The 15,585-nt window shown below is 41.9% G+C and overlaps 1 protein-coding gene across 2 annotated transcripts; it reads left to right on the plus strand.

Annotated features, from left to right (window-relative positions):
* The first annotated feature begins 202 nt into the window (after positions 1-202).
* Positions 203-14,460, plus strand: ctnnb1 (catenin (cadherin-associated protein), beta 1). 2 transcript variants are annotated; one of them, XM_047360950.1, is made up of 17 exons: positions 203-382; positions 7,374-7,424; positions 7,663-7,890; positions 7,979-8,232; positions 8,320-8,558; positions 8,801-9,002; positions 9,127-9,271; positions 9,374-9,477; positions 9,582-9,716; positions 10,550-10,753; positions 10,979-11,137; positions 11,391-11,510; positions 11,647-11,797; positions 12,001-12,122; positions 12,249-12,309; positions 13,185-13,435; positions 13,674-14,460. In XM_047360950.1, the coding sequence occupies exons 2-16, from the start codon at positions 7,412-7,414 to the stop codon at positions 13,397-13,399; spliced, it is 2,352 nt and encodes a 783-aa protein (XP_047216906.1). In that variant the 5' UTR covers positions 203-382; positions 7,374-7,411; the 3' UTR covers positions 13,400-13,435; positions 13,674-14,460. The 2 variants fall into 2 exon arrangements, with proteins under 2 accessions (XP_047216906.1, XP_047216908.1); XM_047360952.1 differs by lacking the exon at positions 13,185-13,435.
* Positions 14,461-15,585: the final 1,125 nt, after the last annotated feature.

Below are 15,585 nucleotides of genomic sequence, written 5' to 3' on the forward strand. Positions count from 1 at the left end.
CAAGTTCCATAAAATGTGGTATTTATTCCTGTCAAATAATTTATTTATTGTCATAGGGTAATTTATAGAGAACCAGTAAGCGATATATGAATATTAAAAAACGATTTGTGATTTTAGTTTCTATTTTATTAGCCAGCTCGGCAGGATATGGGTAAGATGAGGGTGTTCTCCGGTCTATATAAGTCCGCCGCCATCTTACATTTCCCAGTCTCTACTGTTGTGGCTGGGTCAGTGCCTGCTGTTTGAGGCTGTCTGTGAGGGAGTGGATGAGGGCTCCCCGCTGACGCTGCACTGAACATTTTCCTCGAGTTTTCCTTTTTCCTTTTCCAACTGGTTTTTACTCTCCGGAACCCAAGTGGACGGATTTGTCTTATTGACAAGGGTAGGCTTCAACATTCAAAACTATCGGCTTTCCTCCGTTTTTCTCCTTTTCCATACCCGGGTTTGTGTGAACGCCAGCGGGAGTGGAAACGGTTGTTGTGTGTTTGTGTCTGTCTGTCTGTGTGTGTGTGTGTGTGTGTGTGTCTGCGGGCCGACCGGCCGGGGATGGAGCTGCGGCAGCCTGCGAGTCAGCTGCTTTTACGGCAGATATTTGGGATGTTCCAGCCATCACCTTTTGGGCTAAGGCTGATTTTTAAAATATTCGCCGACCTAATGTTTGTAAATGGACAGTTTGGTTGTTTCCCAACCAATACATAGAAACGTTTGGATTTTATTGTCTTTCGCCTAATTCAGAAACGAAAAACAGGAATAGTGGAAAACGTTGATAATTCGTTTAAAGGGTTTATTTAAGTAGTTAACATTGGTACGCGTTAGCCTATTAGCTTACGAACCGTTGGCCGCATTCCTCCATTGTGACTCATGTTTGGGCTTTTTGAGCTTCGCCTTAGTTTTTCAGCTGTTTTTGCGTAACAAAAACTACTGGAGGGGGCGAGGATACCACGGGGAAGTTCACTTTTAACTCGCACGGTTACATTTTATCGATGTGAACAAACAGAAAGCAAATTTGTGAATAATATTGAAGTTAACGCAAACGTCTTATCCTAAGTTGGAAGTTAGTGAGACCGTGAACTGTACGGAACGGTAACATTATGTTTTATGTGTTTTATAGATGCACCGAAGTTTTTGTAGTAGTTTTTTTTGTTTGTTTGTTTTGTTTTTGTTTTTTAGTGTGATTGTAAGTCGTGGGTCAGCGTGTGTGTGTGTGTGTTTTTTTTTTCTTTCCTCCTTTTACACAAAGACCGACAAAATTCCTCCGAGCCGATGTGCTTCGGGAGGAAGACGAGGAGGAGCCTGAGTGTGAAATTTGAGTCGCTGGTGTTGGGGCAGAAAGTCGGGGGCAGCTGTGGCGAAGAGGCGGGGCGGCGTGTGTATTGTTCGGGTGTATATTGGTGGCGTTTTAGTAAATATTTCAAGGCATGAATAGGGTTCTGGTTAATTCGCCATTTCGTGCTTTTTAGAGCTTCGATAGTTTCGTACCTTCCGATTTAGGCTTCTAATGGAACCGCCTGCCACGGGACGTTTCGTACCTGCTTTGATTTTGATTTAAAATAACTTTCTAAATCTACTCGAAGTCTTCTGTTTGGGAAATAAAATTGTGACTACAATAAATATCTGCCGGCAGGAGGTCGTATTGAGTAAGTCAAGCTGGTATTTGGATCAAAATTGGAAATAAGGTATGCAACGTTTTCTGAAAATGGATTGCAGTAAAATAAAATTAAACATGAAATTTGACCCCTTTATAACCATTCTGAATAATTCATTAAAATACAGAGAATTTTAAGTGATATGAGTTTTTTTTTTTTGTAGTGGTTTTCGTTTTTTTTTTGTGTGTGATTAAAGTGTTAAGAAATGGGGGGGGAAAAGCCTGGTATGAAATGGGGTATCGATTGGCAAAGGGGTGAATTTGTGTCTGTCCCTGTGTGTGTGTGTGTGTGTGAGAACTATGTTGATAATTTAACTTACATGTGATGGACCTTTAGAGATAAAACCTCTGTTCTAATGTGGCGGACCATCCGTTTTAGGGTTAGATTGAGCTGTAGTGCGAATTTAAGTCACAGTTAGGAAGGTAGGTGGTAATGGTTGGGGTTAAAGGTCAGGGTTAGGCACAAGGGGAGTTACTGAAGTAAAGGGAAGACGACACAATGTCCTCATTTAGAAATATAAAAGTGTCTTTTTGTTGTGTTTGACGATTTGAACATACACAGAACACTAAGGACAGTAGAATAGCTTGCAGTGTTTCCTACAACGCTGTTAAGTGCATTAATTGTTTGTTTTAAATTGGACTCCAGTTTTTCCTTTGTATTTCATTTTGTCTATTTTATTTAGTCTTTTGAAAAGAACTTGTTCCTTTGTTTATGCGGCTCATCAGAGAAATCCCCGACCAAGTTGCACAATGGAATAAAAAAAACCCGACAAAACTTTCTATCTCGTCGGCAAATTTCTTTTTTTTTTTTGATGATGCACAGACATTTTTCAGACGGAAATGTAGGTGGTATGTTTTGAGACAATCCACCTTTCCAGTGGTCTCGTTATTATCGGAACAATGTTGGGTTTCCTGTTTCCTCTTGTCTAGATTTAGACAGTGATTAGTTTTTACCACTCAGTTCAGAGGCAGACTTCTGAGGAATAAATGGCAAGAAAGTAAAAACAAAGCAATCAATACATGTGTGTAAACTCCAATGGAAATCCTATCCCATCTGAAATTGATTATGCGAGTCCCGTTGGCGTCTGTCCTGTCTCCACAGCTATGCAGCATTTTGCAGTTGAGACACAAAATAAGATTGCAGCGGCTGCAGGCATTTGGTTCATTGTGGTGTTTGGCAGCCAGTACTGAGTGCTGCTGACCCTGCACTTTAGCCTGCTAAGCCTGTGGCAGCTTCTTTTTCTCTCTGCCATTGCCAATAATAGTTACTTTGGCTCATTTACTCATCTGGATGTATTGACTCCCTGTGTTTTTCCAGAAGAAAGCAAATGGGCTCCGTAAAAGGCAGATGGATTTAACTCCTTTCTAATCCTGCTCTCAAATGCATTTTTTTAAACTTAAGTATTGCATTTTCCCCCCTAGAAAATAATCACATGTGTGTATATATGTATATATATATATATATATATATATATATATATATTAGACCTACGTGTGAGGAAAGTGTAAATTTAGCCACAAATGTCTGCAGGCCAAATGGACAGAAATGTAATTTAGCCTGGGGTAATTTACCCAAAGCTTGCTTGAATGTAGCCCGGCTTCAGTTTACTGACGAGGAGCTTCTTTAGCATTTTGTTAAGAACGAGAATGTGTTCTGGTTGGATCTTATAGCAACTGATTTTGTAACACTTTACATTAAGCTCTGGGTCTAGACTGACTGTTCTCTACCTAGTTGTTTAGGTTACAACAAACACACACTGCCAACATTTTTCTTTCTTCCTGTTTTACATTTGACATCTAGCTTTTGCTTTGCAGTCCCAAGATCCCAATGTTGGAATTTGTCCAGAGTTGTCAGATACACATTTGAACTACTTCTGGCATCTGGTTGTAATTATCTGCTTTTAACTGCACTAGGCACGACTCTACAGATTGGATTTCACGCATGGATTTAAAGAAACCCAACGTTCAGATTTTTGTGGCCGGGCTGCTAACTCTATAGTAAGAAGTCTTGCAGTAAGAAGTTAGCCATTGAGTTCAGCGTTTGACTGAACATTTCTCAGTCGGGAGCCAGAATTTTCTCTTTGCTCATAAAAAAAAAAAAGAAACTTGGTTTTCAAAGCCAGATGAAAAGAACCGCTTAACCACCAGCATGAATCGCAAATTATTCCACTGTGTACTTTGATTGTATGTTTGATTTGCATCCAGACATGTATAAGACATGTGGCTCTTGTTAGGGCTGTGTTGGGTTATAAGAGGGCAGGCCAGCAGTGCTGGGAGGATGGCGTGTGAACAGCAAATTTGAGTTCGTTGGTAGAAACAGCAGTTGTCTTCTGAGAGCATGATTCAGGATTCATGTGTTTTAGTCAACCAGCTAGCTAAGCTATGGTGGCTCCATAGAGTCATTCACATATACGAACAATCATAATATCCCACTAAAGTTTTGCAACTTTGCTCTACTTCCTGTTTTTTTTTTGTCTTTTAAATCTTAGCTCTGTCTAGGGTTAACCTGGTATAACATCCCTTGGTATTAGAACAGATTTAAAACAAATGTATAATACTATCCGATTGGCAAACAGTTTTAAGTAAAGCAACTTGCTAGTAGCTTGCCAACCAGTTTTAAAACCGATGAGATTGATGAGTGGCACTCTTTTAGTTTCCACGCCTTGACTATCTTTCACAAAAGGACACATAGTCCTATTAGTATTTTCTCTGTTAGGGAAAACATCTTCCAGCCAGAATGAGTAGCAGTGTGCAGCAACTAGTGGGGGAGGGGCAGGGTTGCAATACTCTGGGACACTTTCTGGCATCTCATTAAAAATAATTTAGACCTTCAAAACCATGTGATAGCTGTTTGTAGCTGCATCATTTCTGTTTTATTGAACTTGCTGTGAGCTCCTCAGGACAATAAGCTTCTCAGTGTGCACTATTCTATTAACATTTAATCATGCTTTTAGTGATGGTTCTTCATCCCACTGCAGCTGTGATTGTAAGTTGTGTTTTGGTTAAAATTGTCTTGGATTTTGTGCTTGCACAAAAGGGCGACCAGACTCAATTAATTGAAGCAAGCTCTTGGCGGTTTTCAAATGATTAAAGCCACACTCTTTTTGCCAGAATGGAAAGCTAAAACAGTAGACAAAGGATGCTGTTGTATGTGCAACATTGCTGTGCTGTTATTATGCTAAGATGTATTTACAACACATTTCAACAGCATTGCTCTGAAATGGAACCAGCACAGGGCTTTTTGACCAAACGGATGTAATATTACTGTAGTTGTCGATCTGTTAGCTCAGATACAGGGTAGATTAGGGAAATTAGGTCTGCCAGCATTGGTCACCAGTTCCAGAGGCAGATGTACTGGAGGAAAAGGAGTGCTGCTGCTTCAAACAGTAAAACGCAGTAACTGCTTTTAAATAGTTTAGATATCACACCTTTCTACAGACGATGGGGTGTTTTTCTTTTTGTCTGTGTAACCATTGCAAGACAAAATGGAATATCTTTTTTCCTTTTGTGCTGTTCTCAGTTTTGATATTTCTTAAAGCTTGCCCAATAACCGTAGCTCTCTGTGCGCATCAACACCCGAGCTTACAAGTGCCTTCAAACTTAAAATTGATTTAGTGGAAATGGAAGTTAACAATTTTTGAAATAGCAAATGAGGTTAATAAGTAGTTCTATCCATGCAGCTGGCTGATTAACAGGCTTTTCCTGAACTGCAATCATCTGAATCAGGTGTTAAAGTAGAGCATGTAAAACCTGTTGGGAGAGATGTGGGGTCGCCCCAATGGACAGGTTGCCATTCCTCCACAGGGCAAACAACAATGCTCACACACCCTCTACCTAAGGGCAAATTAAAGAGACTAATAGACCTAAAAGCCGTGGTTTTTGAAATGTGGGACCAAGAACCCACTTTTTAAAAACCTCTGGCTCCTGGTAGACCCAGGACACAACATTGTGAGACGTTTTAGACCTTGAACTGTTACAGGGGAAAACTAGAGGGGTTTTATATTTTATTCCCCCCCCCCCCCCCCCCCCCCCCACACCCCTATTGTGAACATCTTGCCATTTTGGTCATTACTGTGACATTTCACATAAGATTGACATGCATTGTTGGGGTCAAAATGTTGTGGTGTTAATTGATGGGTTTAAAATTCAAACTGGGAAAAAACTTCACACATTGTCATTTGGTCCATTGCTGGTGTGGTAATTTCCCAGTGTCAATCACAACCCCTCTTAATCACAAGTTCTTCTGGTTTGGTCTCATCACATGATCCCACATCTGCTCTGTTTTTTTTAACTTGAAAAGCCAATAAAGATTTCAAGCAGTTCTTTTTTTATTGCTAGTAGTATCAGCAATAGCATCACAGGGATATTTGTCACATTTATGAAGTAGTTGTAAGTTATTGGTCAGGAGGAGAAAGGATAATGGGAATCCCCTCACAATACACCAGTTTTTCTAAATATTAAATGCTCATTTTCTTATGAAAGTGTCATAGAAATTATTCTAACAATTGTGCATAGTTGCCACAAATGCTAAACTTGTTTAAAAGCATTATAATAAAAAAGGAGAAACCTAAGAATTGTTTTGTTTAGTAAAGGCTTTAGCATCCAATTTATTCTCATAATTTGGGTTTTCAGAGATTCCATAAAAAAAAAAAAAGTTAAAACATTTGGCCAGCAAAGTTGCAGGTATGAAGGGTGGATTAGCCAATCTGATGTTTTGGTTCTTGTTACATAGACCAGTGGATCACACAATGATGTAACACCTATACAATGGAATGAGTCAGATTCTTGATTTGTATTGCTGTTTGTAGTTGGCACCAAAACCATCCAGTTTTTTGTTTTTTAATCTGCTACTAGATTGCGCTCATCTCTGATGTGACCTCATTTACATGACCCTGACGAGCCTGTGGAGAAACGTGTGAAAAGATGGAAACTCGGTCACTTTATTTGGGATTTGGACTGGATTGTGTTTGTTTTAGTTTACTGTAGGAAATGTCATGATTGTTGTCATTAATGGGTTTAAGGTTTGTTTTCTTTAGTCTCCCTTATGGTTCCTCTTTAGTTTTAGAGGAGGTTCAAACTAGGATGAGGATGAATTTCTTTTCCTATTTACTGTTAAATTTATTTTCACATAAATGAACCCCATGGCTACACAACCTGTTTTTTATTTTGACAGAGACCTTTGTAGGCATTTTCTATCCCAACTTCTGTTTCTGTCATAACATTTATCTTTCAGTATGAATTGAAAATGGCCCTTTTTCAGTTTGGCCCATTTTCCTTCTAAATTAATCCCCTTTGCTTGCTCTACCTCTCCTGCCATTGCCAGTATTTACTTTCCAACAGTGTGGTTTTAGCTTCAAAGCCAGCTCAGGAATGCGAGCGCCCTCCTCCCTCCCTCTTCCTCCTCTCTCCACCCAGTGCTGCACTTCCCTCGTCCTTCCTCACTAAAATCGCTGGTAGCTGCTACACTTAATGGAGGCTTTTGTGTGCGAGCTGAGACTGTTTGCATATCTGTCTGAAATGGGAAGAGGAAACCAAGGAAAGGGAGGAGGCAAATAGGAAAAGAAAGACTAGAATGTCCCGTCTGGGCCATTTCCTTTAAACTAAAATCATTAATTTCAGCTGTTCTTTCAGGGCTTTCCTCTTTGATCTCTGAGTGATGTTGTGTGTCAATCATAAAGTAGATAAAAGTAAAAATGCATGAAACAATTTGTCTTTTTCCCCTCTACAGATCAGGAAGCTGTGTTGGGCGTGGTTTGAGAAAGGAACATGGCTTCCCAGGGTAAGTGGTTTGGGTTCAGGGGCGTGTTTATTTGTGTCTTCAGTAAAGTTGGCTTCAGTTTGACAGTTTAGCTAGATGTGATCAAATGTCAGGAATTCTTTCCTAGTAAATCAATTTTAATAAAGTGTAAAGAAGAAACAAATTAATTGCAGTAGCTATGCTCCACTGTTAATGGAACCGACATGTTTGTCACTAAAATTGGTCGGATCCACTTCTTCTCCCCCGTGTGTCTTCTCAGCTGATCTGATGGAACTGGATATGGCTATGGAGCCGGACCGCAAGGCAGCTGTCAGTCACTGGCAGCAGCAGTCCTACCTGGATTCAGGTATTCATTCAGGGGCCACCACAACTGCTCCCTCCCTCAGTGGGAAAGGCAATCCAGAGGAAGATGATCTCGACAACAACCAGGTCATGTATGAGTGGGAGCAGGGCTTCACCCAGAACTTCTCCCAAGAGCAAGTACAAGGTATGTTATACCTCTGTTTACAGTTCTGATGGAGGATTTGAAAAAAAGGTCAGCTTTAGTTGACTGACATCGCTTCTCTCTGTTTTAGACATAGATGGTCAGTACGCCATGACGCGTGCTCAGCGGGTGCGTGCAGCCATGTTCCCAGAGACTCTTGAGGAGGGCATTCAGATCCCCTCCACACAGTACGATGCTGCAAACCCTACTAATGTCCAGAGGCTGGCAGAGCCATCACAGATGCTCAAACATGCCGTGGTCAATCTGATCAACTATCAAGATGATGCTGAGCTCGCAACCAGAGCCATACCAGAACTCACCAAACTACTCAATGATGAGGACCAGGTGATTATCTGAAGACATTTTGGATAAGATCATATATATTTTTTTTTCTTTCTGTTACCTGAATGACATATTCCATCTTCCATCCAGGTGGTAGTTAACAAAGCAGCAGTGATGGTCCACCAGCTTTCAAAGAAAGAAGCTTCTCGTCATGCCATCATGCGCTCTCCTCAGATGGTCTCTGCAATTGTCAGGACCATGCAGAACACAAACGATGTGGAGACCGCCCGCTGCACAGCAGGAACTCTGCACAATCTTTCCCATCACAGAGAGGGACTGCTGGCTATCTTTAAGTCTGGAGGAATACCAGCTCTTGTAAAAATGCTCGGGTATGTGGAGGAAGGATGGCAACTTGTTTTTACTTAATGTCCTGTAGTTTCTGTCTGCAGTTTTGTGGAACAGAGAAACAACTAAGTTCTTTTGGGTGGGCAGAAATCAGACTTTCTTGGTTTTGGCAGATCGGTCCTGCTTTGCTTTATGAGATGAATTATAACAAAGTGGGAACCTTGCAGTGAGCCTGGTGGAAATATCTCTAGTTGTTTGGGTAAGCTAACAGTGTTCTTCTCAACAGTTCCCCAGTGGATTCTGTCCTGTTTTACGCAATCACTACCCTCCACAACCTCCTGCTGCACCAAGAAGGAGCCAAGATGGCTGTTCGTTTAGCTGGTGGTCTACAGAAGATGGTGGCTCTGCTCAGCAAAACCAATGTTAAGTTCCTGGCCATCACCACTGACTGTCTGCAGATACTGGCCTACGGAAACCAGGAAAGCAAGGTGAGGATGGGGTCATAGTGGGAAACCTGTTCATTAGCTACATGTACAAAAAACAATCACTAAAGCCCAGTGGACAATTAGGGGCCAAAACTCTCTAACCTATTTGGTTTGTTTGTTCTTGTAGTTGATTATTCTGGCGAGTGGTGGTCCCCAAGCACTGGTCAACATCATGAGGACCTACACTTATGAGAAGCTCCTGTGGACCACAAGCCGTGTCCTTAAAGTTCTGTCTGTGTGCTCCAGTAACAAACCTGCCATTGTTGAAGCTGGTATGTGCTTTTAGCATGAAGAAACTATGCACTCAACCGTCTACGTTAAATGCGTTTACAGCCGCTGGCGTTCCATATATAACACTCTGTGTGTCTGTTCAGGGGGTATGCAGGCTCTGGGTCTTCACCTGACAGATCCAAGCCAGAGACTGGTCCAGAACTGTCTCTGGACCCTCAGGAACTTATCAGATGCTGCCACCAAACAGGTGAGGTCAACTCCACCTGGCAGCAATTAGAAAATGAGATTTGTTTAAATCTATCTGGAGTTCACAGCACTGAGCCATATTAAGTTGTCTTGTTTGCTTTACAGGAGGGGATGGAAGGTCTACTGGGAACTCTGGTTCAGCTGCTTGGCAGTGATGACATTAATGTGGTGACCTGTGCTGCTGGGATCCTTTCCAATCTGACCTGTAACAACTACAAGAACAAGATGATGGTCTGCCAGGTGAGATTCCTTTTTAGTTTCCTTATATACATATTATTATTTATTAAACTGCAGGCAGTCACATATCAGGGTTCCTACAGTTAAAAGCAACATGTTCTATTCCTGGGTAAGTACAGAATGACATTTGTTTCCAATGTTTCATTTTCCAGAGCATGATAATCGGAATAAAATCAAAGGAAATTAGTCAAACAAAAGTCACTAATTTCCAGGAATATGGCACATAACGGAGACAGGAAACAAAGATAAAAACTACCTGCTTTGGTGGGATTTTTTATATTTTATGATTTCAGTAAATGGATATTTTGAGAAACAAAGCCGATGTCATGATTTCTGGGTTAAAATGAATATATCGGCCTGTTTTAATAAAACAAAACTCCAGGTTTGGTCATTTAACGTTAAGGACAAACTGAAGCTGTCGTCGCAAAAAAAACATGTTGAGAAAGTTACTTTAGTGTAATAAAACCTTGTGATAAGATGAGCTCAAGTATCATCTATACATAATAAAGTGATAGCAATGTTGTATAAACGACCCTGTAATCTCTTCAGGATAAGGAGGCAATAAAACCGAGCTCAAGATCATAATATCCCAACAGGGAGACAATGAATGCTAGACAAATTAAGTTCGAGAGCAAGACTTGAGAGAATTTAATAAACGGTGTATAAAACTGGTTTGAGAACTCATCACTACGATATATTAACACTGCTATTGACTTCAAGATTTCATCTTAAAATAACGAAATCCAAATCTCTGCCCTATAAACGAGGAGTATGTAGGTAGGAACCCTGTGTTCTGCTTATGGTTATCAATGTGTTGCGCTGTGTGGCCCTTGCAGGTTGGAGGTATCGAGGCGTTGGTTCGCACAGTGCTTCGGGCTGGGGACAGAGAAGACATCACAGAGCCAGCCATCTGTGCCCTGCGCCATCTCACATCTCGACATCAGGACGCTGAGATGGCCCAGAATGCTGTGCGGCTGCACTACGGCTTGCCTGTGGTTGTCAAATTACTGCATCCGCCTTCACACTGGCCGCTCATCAAGGTACCCATGCACAGACCTGGGCTGTTAATTTGTACTGTTAAACACAGGACTAAGCACTTTCCAGATGTATGTCTCTGGACGTTGTTTTTGGTTAAAGATCTTTTGTATGATGCAAAATTTCACAAATGGAAAATTAAATCCATTAAACTTTGGTTCTTAGTTAATACTGCAATGGTGCTCAGTTGAAAGCCTATACCATAAATGTACTATGTTCTTTTCCATCAGGCTACAGTTGGTCTGATTCGTAACCTGGCCCTGTGCCCTGCCAACCATGCCCCCTTGAGGGAGCAGGGGGCCATCCCCAGACTGGTCCAGCTGCTGGTCAGAGCCCACCAAGACACACAGAGACGCACAAGCATGGGAGGCACACAGCAGCAGTTTGTGGTAAGCGCACCACCCACCCTGACTGAAATGGTTACGCAGTGCTCGGATAAACGCATGTAGCCACTGCCGTGTAAGAACTGCAGCATGGTGCCCTTAGGCCAAATGGCTTACCTATGGAGGAGGATCCTCCACAAGCTCTTGCACATGCACAAAGAGATCATCAGAGTTTCAACAGCCTGTGGATGGTGTGATGAATTTAACAAACAGCTGGCGCTCACATGAACTATTACTGATCAAGTGTTTGTGTTCCCAGGAGGGAGTGCGTATGGAGGAGATAGTGGAGGGCTGCACAGGGGCACTTCATATCCTGGCTAGAGATCTCCACAACAGAGTGGTCATCAGAGGTCTCAACACCATTCCACTCTTTGTACAGGCATGTCTTTTGCTGAGTTCCTTTGCTTTGCTATTTGTATTTAAATGTGTTAGAAATGTTGAAAGCAATATATTGCTACAGGAAATTATGAGCTTCAACAAATGATAAACTTAACCATGAGTTTCTCTCTGTGCAGCTGTTGTATTCTCCAATTGAGAACATCCAGCGTGTAGCAGCAGGCGTCCTCTGTGAGCTGGCCCAGGACAAAGAAGTCGCTGAGGCCATCGAGGCAGAGGGAGCCAGTGCCCCTCTCACAGAGCTGCTGCACAGCCGCAATGAAGGAGTTGGTATGTACAGAAGGAATGCCTATTTATTTCAGTTGGCATGCATTTTAAACTGATAACTAACTATTCTATACAAAGTTAATAGAAAAAGATTCGTAAACATACGGAGCCTTAGGAACTATAGTGTTTTATTCATTAAAACTACAGCAGCTCTTGAGGGCTTTTAAAGTTGAAAACCTGATGCCAAACCTCATATCCTTCCCCAGCAACATATGCAGCAGCAGTTTTGTTCCGTATGTCAGAGGACAAACCTCAAGACTACAAGAAGCGCCTGTCTGTAGAACTCACCAGCTCACTGTTCAGGACAGAAGCAATGTCCTGGAATGAGGTATAATGCATTTTTATTCCTGTCATAGTCATCTTTCATACTGAAGGTGGTTGAATGTTGGCAAGACTCTACATGAAGGTATTAAAACTGCCACCTCTCCACTCATGCTTTTTATTTGTTCCGCAGACTGGAGACCTGGGTTTGGACATCGTAGCACAGGGAGAACCCCTTGGCTACAGACAAGATGGTAAGTTGCCTTCTCAGATTTCTGCTTCTGAAACACATTCACATAAAACGAGGCACAAACATGTCACAGAGCTGTGGGGCTGAGACAAGCAGGGCAGCTGTCCCCTCTGCTGTTTTTCATAGCACACTTAAAGTCTGGCCCCCCTCTATTCATACGTTAAAATATTGTCAGTATGAGCTCCATCTCTAAATCACAAGTGTTATTGAATATGTAGAATCAATTATAAAAATAACTGAAGATCAGTGAACCTTTTTAAGTATGGAGTAGGCATGGAGAGCTTATAAAACTGTGGCTGTGGACATATTCAAAGTACCATACCCTCAGCCAGCTAACTGGCAGTGTGCAGTAACAGATGGAGGCTGAGCTACGCTACTCTATACTCCATATAATGAAAGTACATTTCAGTCACTCCACTACAAACAGTATGACAGAAATGTTTGTGGTTTTAATATTTTAACCTTTTTAAAACCTTGGTATACTTGGACATCTGTAACTGGGTCCTCCCTGCTAAACACTATGATTCTAATTGCTGGATAACTCAGCTGCTTTTACTGATCAGTAGGTTAGATTCAGCGATTGCCATTTTTTCTTTTTCATTGCTCCTTCCTCCAGCACAGATGGCTTCCAGACTGAAGGTTGTGAACTTAACAGCCAACCACTGCTGCACAAAGTGTACTGAAAAGATAAATCTGGCTGAAATCCACATGTGAACTGAGCCATGGTTAGGTCTGCTGGAGGATGAAGCGTGTGCTGTGTTGCTGTGCAGTGTTACATTAAAATGATTAAACTACTGTGTGACTGTGTGGTTTTTAACATGCTTCTAACAACTGCTTTGCTTCCCCTGCTTCTCCTCCACCCACTCCCTGCTTTGCTAGACCCAAGTTACCGTCCCTTCCACTCTGGGGGTTATGCAGGGGACACCATGGGTATGGAGCCCATGATGGACCATGATCTGGGTGGAGGTCACCACCCAGGCCAGGACTACCCACCGGTAGAAGGGCTGCCTGACCTGGGACACGCCCCTGAGCTGATAGAGGGCCTTCCACCTGGTGACTCAAACCAACTGGCCTGGTTCGATACCGACCTGTAAATACCAAGACCAACATTACACTACACTTTCTACTAGGTAAGACCCACTACTCATTCCACTTCTCCAAGACTTCTTAGCAAAGATGCAATGTGGAAGCACAGTGAGTAGGATCCTAGATTAATGGTTGGAGGAGGAGAATACTGGCTGTTGCATGTCCAGACTGCTCCTGTTCTGAAGCTGTGATGTGGTGTTTGATCTCTGTGTGTGGTCCTTTGTAATCTCAGTACCGTCTCCTTCCACTTCCCTCTTAACGCTTTTTCTTCTCTCGTTCCAGCTGTATCATGTGATCTGGATGAACCTGCATCGTGATTCGCCCATATGGAGGAGGCGGGGTTTCAGAAAGTGCCTGAAGATGACTCAACAACAGCAAGCAGTTTCCTGTCTAAAGGAACTCCATTGGGACAAAGTAGATTTTAGTGCGGTCCGGTTCTGGTCTCTCAGCTTCATTGAAGGCTGACTTTAATCCTGACAGATTTTGATCTCAGACTGTTTTTTTTTTTTTTTTTTCCCAACAGCCTTTTTTATGTATTTTGTTTTTCAGTTTTAATATTTTTGGTTGTTTTACTTTAAGTCTGTAATGGTACAAACTGAACCAAGCCTGCATTTTCATTTTTCTGCATTATGATACTCACCTTTTTTTCTAGTCCCTTGTGTTTTAAGTCTTAGTGTTACTTTTTTTTTTTTTTTTTATGGTGATGCTCCATCCGAAAGAACTGGGTGAGATTTTAAATGGTGTCGAAACACTAAAGGTAATCAGTTGAATTGTATTCTAATGATGAAGTGTAACATTGTGTAGCTTTTGTATAAAAAAAAAAAACATGAATTGGAAATCATGGTCCAAATATTGAGCTATTTTCTTGCTTTAAAAGGAGGACACTGATGTGTCCCAGCTGTTCCAAAGGGGGGTTAGTTGACCAAGCTGGGTGGGAGTGGAGTGTCTGTAAGGACAAGGGTTGGAGATCTGCTCCTATTGGTCTGCTGTTACTAAGGGGTAAAGTAGTGAGGCGCTGGTTGCTTGTAGCCTGCTGTGTTCTGAAACAATAAAATGGACTGTCATTTCACTCTGATGTCTGTCTTATTTCAGGTGCCTCCAACAGTCAAACACACTTGAAACAGGGACTTTAATTGCCATTCACATTTAAAATGACCTCACCTTAAAGCAGTTGACCAGATTGGTAACCACACACAAATTCAGATCTATAAAAATATATTCAGGGATGTACATATTTTTAGGTCCAGACTCAGGTTTGCAGAGATTCACAGGTATTTTGGTGCAGGTGCGAATAGTACAACTATTTAAATCTACAGGTCCTTCTCAAAAAATTAGCATATTGTGATAAAGTTAATTATTTTCCATAATGTCATGATGAAAATGTAACATTCATATATTTTAGATTCATTGCACACTAACTGAAATATTTCAGGTCTTTTATTGTCTTAATACGGATGATTTTGGCATACAGCTCATGAAAACCCAAAATTCCTATCTCACAAAATTAGCATATCATTAAAAGGGTCTCTAAACGAGCTATGAACCTAATCATCTGAATCAACGAGTTAACTCTAAACACCTGCAAAAGATTCCTGAGGCCTTTAAAACTCCCAGCCTGGTTCATCACTCAAAACCCCAATCATGGGTAAGACTGCCGACCTGACTGCTGTCCAGAAGGCCACTATTGACACCCTCAAGCAAGAGGGTAAGACACAGAAAGAAATTTCTGAACGAATAGGCTGTTCCCAGAGTGCTGTATCAAGGCACCTCAGTGGGAAGTCTGTGGGAAGGAAAAAGTGTGGCAGAAAACGCTGCACAACGAGAAGAGGTGACGGGACCCTGAGGAAGATTGTGGAGAAGGGCCGATTCCAGACCTTGGGGGACCTGCGGAAGCAGTGGACTGAGTCTGGAGTAGAAACATCCAGAGCCACCGTGCACAGGCGTGTGCAGGAAATGGGTTACAGGTGCCGCATTCCCCAGACCTGGGCTACAGAGAAGCAGCACTGGACTGTTGCTCAGTGGTCCAAAGTACTTTTTTCGGATGAAAGCAAATTCTGCATGTCATTCGGAAATCAAGGTGCCAGAGTCTGGAGGAAGACTGGGGAGAAGGAAATGCCAAAATGCCAGAAGTCCAGTGTCAAGTACCCACAGTCAGTGATGGTCTGGGGTGCCGTGTCAGCTGCTGGTGTTGGTC

Source organism: Girardinichthys multiradiatus, chromosome 3 (assembly GCF_021462225.1).
Source record: "Girardinichthys multiradiatus isolate DD_20200921_A chromosome 3, DD_fGirMul_XY1, whole genome shotgun sequence".
Lineage (NCBI taxonomy): Eukaryota > Metazoa > Chordata > Actinopteri > Cyprinodontiformes > Goodeidae > Girardinichthys > Girardinichthys multiradiatus.